The 8,774-nt window shown below is 38.7% G+C and overlaps 1 protein-coding gene across 1 annotated transcript; it reads right to left on the minus strand.

Annotated features, from left to right (window-relative positions):
- Positions 1-7,087: 7,087 nt before the first annotated feature.
- LOC106368972 (tropinone reductase homolog At2g29320-like) lies at positions 7,088-8,570 on the minus strand. Its single transcript, XM_048754880.1, has 4 exons — positions 8,413-8,570; positions 7,839-8,338; positions 7,643-7,749; positions 7,088-7,551 (listed from the first exon to the last, which is right to left on the minus strand). Exons 2-4 carry the CDS (start codon positions 8,053-8,055, stop codon positions 7,360-7,362), a joined length of 516 nt encoding a protein of 171 aa, XP_048610837.1. The 5' UTR covers positions 8,056-8,338; positions 8,413-8,570; the 3' UTR covers positions 7,088-7,359.
- Positions 8,571-8,774: the final 204 nt, after the last annotated feature.

An 8,774-nucleotide genomic window follows, 5' to 3' on the forward strand; every position in this document is an offset into this window, starting at 1 on the left:
GGGTTAGGAAGGGTCGTCCGTCCATTCTCAGATCTCTCTTCAGAATGTTTTCTGAATTTTTCTTATAGTTTTCTGTCAGATTTTCTTTCTTCTCTCTCTCTGATTTTCTTGTGGTTATGGATGACCAAGCTAGTGAAGAAGAGATTTAAATGACTGAGAGGTTGCTTCAGAGGTGGGTTTCACTCAGCACAAAGCAAAGCTGAGACTTGACAGCTAGCATCCTACATCATCATTTCTATCCGATGAAGTAACTAAGCAGCTGAACATTTCCTCCAAATGAAGCAAGCTCCAAGCAGGTGTGCCCTGCATATGACTGATTATTGAAAAAAGCATGCAGGCAAGAAGGTGCATGTCACATGACTGATCCAGCAAGCAAGCACACAAGCTGGTGCAACTCTCATGACTGATTTAAATTACCAAGCAGCTGAAATTATTCCCGCCAGTTCTCGACCAAAATTTTCCCGTCCATTGGTTCTCGTCCTGGTTTTGTATAAACGCGTCCAACTAAAATAAAAATAATCCATAAAAAATTAACACTCAGCCAGAACTATCAAGGAAAGGTCTTTCGGCCACAAGATAATCTTGTCGAGACATTAATTCACCGGGTCGATTTCTATTTTTAATTATGGTCGAACCAACTCCAAACTGGTCGAGTGGAATTTTTCTCGACCAAAATTCTATCTGCTCGTGAGGGTTATTACATTCTTTCCCCCTCAAAAGAATTCGTCACCGAATTCTGAAAACATAGACAGACCTGTCTCTGAAAGAAGTTCTGGATATTAGCTCTGAACTTATCTTCATTTGCCCATATCAAAACAACTCATGGTCGATTCCTTGATTCCCCCAACCGATCCTTTCTTTTCTAAGCAACCACTTTCAAGATAACCAAATTATTTACTTTGCACAACTCTTGTCAACTGCGGTCTGCATACTTTTTCTAACATTCTTGTCTTTGTAGACTATCACATCTCAACATTTTCTATCTGGCTTTCCCCCATAACAGCAACATGAAATTTGGAAGGTTTGGTGATGTGCCATACATGAAGGTAACATCTCCAGTCTGGTCAATGTTAACCTGATTAATCGTGCAACAATCAAACAAGAACATGCACGATCAATCACGCCAACATGATTCGGACCAAGGGTGCTGCTCTCAAATACACACACTCACCCATTCCAAGAATGATTTCACTTACAGTATTCTATACACTTCTGATCTATCTGAGACCCTCTTCATAATCTTCTGAACAAGTTAATCTCTCTGATGTTTCCCATGATCAAGTCTGGTTCCATTGCTTTCTGATATCTTTCTTCTGTCCAGCAACTGAGGATTCAACAGGTTGGTCTATACCAAGCTTGATTCACCAACTGAATACTCTTGTACGACGACTTCATACTTTATGTATTGATACATCCTTTGATATCTTAACAACCTTAGCATTCCCATATGCCTTACGGTCGTACATATTCCTTAACTCATCTATCTTCTTTGGCGTTCACTTAACATCTCTTTCTACTCATCTAGTTTAATCTTCTGGTACTTGAGTTCCTTCTTCCACGTCTTTTGTAATTAACCTTGTGTACATAACACTCCTCATATAATCCACTGAAATTATCATTATTCCGCTCCTCCTAAGTTTTCCTTAAGTTCTCATTCCTCAACTGAGTTCCGTAGATACAAACGAGTAAGCCATCTTGATTTACTACTTGCGATCTTCAAGACTCTTAAGGCAACCGAATAAATCAATCCAAGTTTCGCTTCATGATTCTTGAGATCCTTCTCTATATTGAAAACAAATTTCCCCATCCATAAAGCATAAGCAACGACATTTGCCTTTCTTAGGGCTTCTTTCATCAGTGAAACTTGCATTCTTTCTTCATACCAGAATGATGAAAAATTCTGAAAAGCAAACATAACTGAAACCAACTCCAACTCATGCATAGCTAAGATGTATGTAGACATAGAGACTTCCTCTAAATGATATCTTTCTTCTTTACTCATTTTAGCTCGTTCCCATGTAATACCTTTCTCAATCAATCAGCTCAGCGGTTGATATGGGTTTCAACTCTTCAAAAAAAACTTCTCTTGGTAAATCCAAAGATCTTCGAATCTCGATAACAGAGATTAGAAACGACCATTATTCGATATCAGCAACATCTTTTCTAGATCTCCAACAAATCCTTGTTCCAACTTGCTGACTAACGGATCCAACTTCCAATTTCCCAGCAGTAGCATTTACTAAAACTTGATGCATCCATCGAGCGTCTTTGAAACCCAATTGCACCATGCAACTGATCTTAACCACTCATAAATTCTAGAAATTTAATGCTTAACCATAGCCACGTCATCTATAGTTGAACATAACCACACAATCTCGTCCTTCTTCTTTATCACTGACATGGCCACTCCCCCATAAAATATCTAGGTCGAGGGAAACCTTTCTCCACACAAATCTTCTAACTGCTAGTTTAACTCGGACTGAACAACTTGGTGAGATTCCTAGGCTATTGCAGCAAATCCAGGTTCAACAAGAATACTAAACGGGTTACTTTTAGATGTCGACCATCCTTTCAATGCCTTAAACACATCTTCATATTCCGTGATTATCAGACTATCCTCTACTCTGCTCCTTTTCATCTTCTTCTTTCTAAACGGTCAAGTTACTAGAGTACACTTCTTCACATTTTTCCCAAACGGTTTTCAACTTGCCAGACAGATATGAGTGATGCTCAAACACTTGGTAGAGTACCATTGTAGGCCAATGGTGATGGGTATTCTTCCAAATACTTCTTTCCTTGACATCCTAATTGAGCTCCTTAACTAGATAGCCAATCTTACTCTAGATAGAAACATACCGCTTTAATGGAAGTACTAAAGAATGGAGAAGGCATACCATAACTTTAACTGGCAGCCGGTACTTCCAGGAATAAGAATGGGTACTTGAATTCACTAAAGTGAATCCTTCTTACAACTATGACACTACTCGGGAACTACAACTACGTGTGGTTCCCGAATCAAACACAATATGGGCGGAAAATAGGCAAGGTCTCTTACGACACCTTGATCACAATTCACATTTTTTTTTTCAATCATTCATAAAATTTTAAAAATGCACACAACACACAATGAGATAAGAAGCAAACATGTGATTGGACCTTTCAGGGGTTTTGACGGTCCAGACAACTATAAAGTGTAGGCTCTACCGAAATAGCCTAACACTTGGATCAAGACTAATGGTAAGGAAGCGCGAACAAGTCCAACTACTGGTACCCTAGGTATAGGTAAAGGAACCGGGTAACTTCATGGGCAAGGTAAAATAATCATCCTTACTCTTCACAAGGGAATCACTGAAGCGCAATGATGCAAACAATCAAGAATTCCTCGCACTTGGACGATCCCGACTATACTGTCTTGGTAATTCACCACCATAACAACTCAGGCTCCTCGATCTTGATCAGATGAAACGTACACCCAAAATCATCCCAACGACTTAATCCATTGCTTGAGACTGACCTTCGATCTTCACTGGTTGGAAATTAAAAGGTCTGCATGACTTGGTAAACTTCTTCAGCAATAACTTCTTTAGTATTCACATCATACTCTAACATCTCCTCGAAGCTCTGAAACTCCATGGTCTTTTATCTACTCCAAAATTCTTGGCTAAGTTCCCAGATTTTCTGTATGATCTTTGGCTTATTCTCCAATCCATAATCGATGAATCAAATTCACTCGACAACATATCTCAATGCTGAAATTGTTGTATATGATTAACTCGACATGAACCCCCTGGCGGAGACATCTCACTGTACCAACTCTGTAAACTGAATCTTTAGTCGGTCCCATACCTTGTGTAGAAATACTACTTCTTGAACTCTTGAAATCTGTCCAACTCGATCTCAACTCTTTGAAGTAATTCTTGACTCTTGACCAACAACTCATAGCATTCATTCAAATAGCTTGCTGCAAAATTCTTCTTGTAATTCTCCGAACAACGGCCACGTCAATATTCTGCTCTGAGTATTGCATCCCAAATCTGCCTCAAGCCAAAGTATACCTCAAACGGTTTAGTCCTTCTTCAGTATCTTTTGGTCCCAACTTCTTCTTTCCATCATAAGCTTCAAGATGTCTTTTTGCAAATAGAAAGTTGCATGTGTGTCCATCGTCTTGTACTACAGTCGAACCATCTCTTCCTCCAACGCTAAGCTCCAAACAAATGTTGAACAATTCAGGCTTATACGGCTCTGGTGCTTGTACGTCTCAGCATAAGCTGGAGACTTGAGAAGCCGGAAGAATAAGTGAATCTGAGTGATCATGTGCAGTCGTAGAATTACACTGAATCGAATCACAAACAACACCCACCTTGACTTCGATAACACACGAGTCCGGAGATGTATTCGATGTGTCAACTATGTCCCATATATCTCTCTAAAGAATTATCATCCCCCACTAGAACTCAAAAGAACGGCAGGAAGGAATGAGGTTACTGAGTCCTAACAGGACGGTAGTGAACCCCACCATGAGGGTAGCAAACTCGAGCCTGATGATAGTAACATCGGTAAGTATGGTCCACCCGTTCAAGCTTGCCTCGGTGCTTCTTCTATGAAAGATCACTGTTAGGTAACTACCCATGACTATCTATCCTAAAATGAAGGAACCAGCCAGCATATCCTAGTTATCCTTGTGACTCACTTTGACTCGAAAAACATTTGAAACAAGTCCCATTCCAGCATCGTATAACCATGCTCTGATACCACCTTTGTGACGCCCTCGATCGTAGATGACCGGAAATGACACAGTCGATGTTCTTCGATGGTCGATCCGAGGTTCTCAGAATACTTCCGATCGCCTTAGACCAACAACCAAAGAACACCAACGCTCCTATCGAATATCAATCTAGGCTTTTCAACCCGAAAAAGCAATATCTGATTGTTAGTTCGTCCGGACAAGGACTAATATCATATGGAACCCGTACTTTAAAAACATTCTTTATATATTACTCAAAAGCATCTTACAAAATTTGTTATAAATTAACCTCGAGGTTTTCGGTCAACAAATCTTATATATAAGAAATATCAAAACGACTTTGCAAGGATAATAAAACTACCGCTAGCTAATGATGTTCCTTCCCGTCCTAAAGTAAGGTCTTCTGTCTACTGGTTACATGCATCACAAATGAGTCATGAGTAACTAGTTTACTCAGTGAGCCTAGTCCCGCACCCCAACGGATAATAATAATATCTCGAGTAATCAACTCCATTTGTATGCAGTGGAAATATATTCCATAACTAATAAAAATACATATATAAGGCTTATCATTCCATCGATATGAATCTTATGTTAAACATCACCTCCACGACACCCGCCATTCATTCGTACTTATAATATTTATATATAGACTAAACCCGAAAAACCACCAAGGCTAACCGAGCCTAGCGGAGAAATAAATATAACCATTATCTCCATTAGATAGTCAAAGATTGAACATCTAACGCTGCATGCAGTTACACGGCCTCTAGGGTGCGACCCCATCATCGTGTCTTCGTGACCTTGTTCCGTATCGCAGGAACACTTCACGGTAATGCGGGAACTTTCGGGAGAGTGAGTATACAATAAGACTTCACATGATTTATACTCATATATTTAATAATATAATATATATATTAGTACTTGAGGACAAGTACTAAGATTCAGAATAAACCTCTACGATCATTCATAAATATTTATTAAGTTTTACACTAAGTAAACACCTCACCAAATCAATATTTGATCAAGAGACAAAGCCTATCAATCATCTACATTTTTAATTATGCAACACTAATTCATAACTCTTTAATCATCTATCTAGACTCACCTTTAAATCCATAAGATTGGCTAAAGAAGACTAGATACGAGCTCAAGCTAATCACATTCCACTACTGGTACGCTTCAGATTCGGAACGATCAAAAGGACAGGTCTAGCTGATCCAACCACTCTCCTTGACCATCAGCTATACTAAACTGATTGGTGAACACAGCTGATCCTCTCCTTCAATCTCTACTCACGCTGACCGGTTTAATACTTGATTGATAAGCTGTGAAGTGATCTCATGAATCTTCTGGACAATCTATAAATTTTTCCACACACCCCAGTCTATTCTCAGATCTCTCTTCAGATTTTTCTCTGAATTTTTCTTATAGTTTTCTGTCAGATTTTCTCTCTTCTCTCTCTTTGATTTTTCTGAAAGTTTCTCTCTGATTTTCTTGTGGTTATGGAGAAACAAGCTAGTGAAGAAGAGATTTAAATGACTGAGAGGTTGCTTCAGAGGTGGGTTTCACTCAGCACAAAGCAAAGCTGAGACTTGACAGCTAGCATCCTACATCATCATTGCTATCCAATGAAGTAACTAGGCAGCTGAACCTTTCCTCCAAATGAAGCAAGCTCCAAGCAGGTGTGCCCTGCATATGACTGATTATTAAAAAAGCATGCAGGCAAGAAGGTGCATGTCACATGACTGATCCAGCAAGCAAGCACACAAGCTGGTGCAACTCTCATGACTGATTTAAATTACCAAGCAGCTGAAATTATTCCCGCCAGTTCTCGACCAAATTTTTCCCGTCCATTGGTTTCCGTCCTGGTTTTGTATAAACTCGTCCAACTAAAATAAAAATAAACCATAAAAAAAATTAACACTCAGCCAGAACTATAAAGGAAAGGTCTTTCGGCCACAAGATAGTTCTGTCGAGACATTTAATTCACCGGGTCGATTTCTATTTTTAATTCTGGTCGAACCAACTCCAAACTGGTCGAGTGGAATTTTTCTCTACCAAAATTCTATCTGCTCGCGAGGGTTATTACACTGTTGGCCTCTAAACATAAGCCTATACTTTGTACCCTTCAAAGTAAATTAATTACGTGACTAACCGCTTATACTGAATCTGACATGGTGTAGACTCTTAACATATATCAAATAACCAACTACATTAGCATAAAGACATGTTGATACGAGTTTTGAAGTGAACATGTATGAGTGTTACCAATGTTATGCTCAGTTAAGACATGTTGATCGAGTTTCTCTCTCAGTTTTCTTGTTTTCTTCGAGTTTGATTCGCGTTTTCTTTGTTAGAACAAAACAGAGTATAGAGGAGAAACTTTATGATGCATGAGAGTCTCTCTTGAGAAATATTGCTTTGCTTCAAGTTGTTGGTGATCGCTAAGGTTCTCCTGTGTGACTGAATCTTCTATTCATACAAATGGCAATGTGTAGTCGTTCATATTTTTGCGCATACATTCACAGCGTGAGAATTTTTATTATAGATAATACTGTAAGAGATTAAAGACAGTTGCAGAAGAAAAAAGAAAAACAAAACAAGGCTATTTCTTAAGCATGCGGTTGATCGGAGAAACCGTTAATCGTGAGGACTCCATCAACACAAATGGTTTGACCTGTAATGTAGGAAGCTGCAGGTAGACACAAGAAGACGGCTAGTGATGCAACTTCATTTGGCTCACCAGCGCGACCAAGTGGAGTTCTAGCAAACAATCCCTTCTTGAATCTGACGTCATCTAGATACTTTAAGAACCAAAATATGAGAGATGATTAGAGGAAATGAGATTGTTTAAATTTTTTTCTTAAAAGGTGTAAAAGTTGTCTTGTTGATTACAGGTTGAGACATAGGAGTCTTGATAACATTAGGAGCAACAGCGTTGGCTCTTATGCCATCTTTTGCCCATTCACATGCCAAATTTTTTGCTAGCTGATTCAGAGCTCCTGTAAAAGACTTGTATGTGGAATCAACAAAAAAAACACAAACACTCCTTGTTGACTACTTAATCTTGCTCTAATAGTACTTTGGTTACCTTTTGCTAGACTACAAATAGATCCAGATTCAATTGATACAACCCCGGCTACAGAGGAAATGAAGATAATACTTCCATAACCTGAAGCCTTTAGGAGGGGATGTGAAAGTTGGCAAAAATGGAAAGCAGGTTCCAAGTTTGTTGCGATATGGAAATCAAAATCGTCTGCATCATATTCTGTCATTGGCTTTGAACGAACTCCACCCACATTGTTCATCTATGATAAACATAAACAAAGTTTTCTTTGAATGTAAATGCTTAGTTGTTTCTATATCAAAGGTCAGTTACTTACAAAAATATTGAGCTTGCCATTGAACAGGGTGGAGACCTTTTGCATCAAATTTTCTCTCTCGGGTCGAGAAGTTACATCACAGACTGAACCACTCACTTGAAACCCTTTCTTTACCCATTCGCTTAAACTGTGATTGAGCAAAGTCTCGGATATGTCGCAAACATGGATTTTAGCTCCAAAACCAGCTAACTCCTCTACTATTGCATACCTAAACATTCAACACACATAATATAATTTAAAATCTTGACCATTCAAGACGATATAGACAGTAGAAAGACAAACCCGATTCCTCTGCCTCCACCGGTTACTAGAGCAGTCATACCTTGAAGACTCCATCTTTTTTCCATTTTGTGTGTGTTATGCATGTGATTTGCAATGACTGGAAATGCGACATTATATATACAATGAATGTGGATCAATAAGCGTGAATATTTACTTATCGAAAAAAAAGAAGAAAAAAATAGGTCTGCACTAATGGGGTGAGTTTGTATGTGTGGTAGAAGTGTAATGTAGTTGTATGCTTTAAGAACTTTATCACCAACACAGGTTGCTCAAAAAAAATTTTATCAGCAACAATGGTGGAATTTTAACCGATTTAACAGCTGAGATTAACTCCCTATATCATTCCATCTTTTTCTACACTC

Source organism: Brassica napus, chromosome C4 (assembly GCF_020379485.1).
Source record: "Brassica napus cultivar Da-Ae chromosome C4, Da-Ae, whole genome shotgun sequence".
Taxonomy (NCBI): domain Eukaryota; kingdom Viridiplantae; phylum Streptophyta; class Magnoliopsida; order Brassicales; family Brassicaceae; genus Brassica; species Brassica napus.

Coding starts and splice junctions, on each gene's coding strand:
- LOC106368972 (XM_048754880.1), bottom strand. CDS start 8,055: ATGAACAATGTGGGTGGAGTTCGTTCAAAGCCAATGACAGAATATGAT. Junction 7,750..7,838: donor TATTTGTAGTCTAGCAAAAG/GTAACCAAAGTA, acceptor AGTCTTTTACAG/GAGCTCTGAATCAGCTAGCA. Junction 7,552..7,642: donor AGACTCCTATGTCTCAACCT/GTAATCAACAAG, acceptor TGGTTCTTAAAG/TATCTAGATGACGTCAGATT.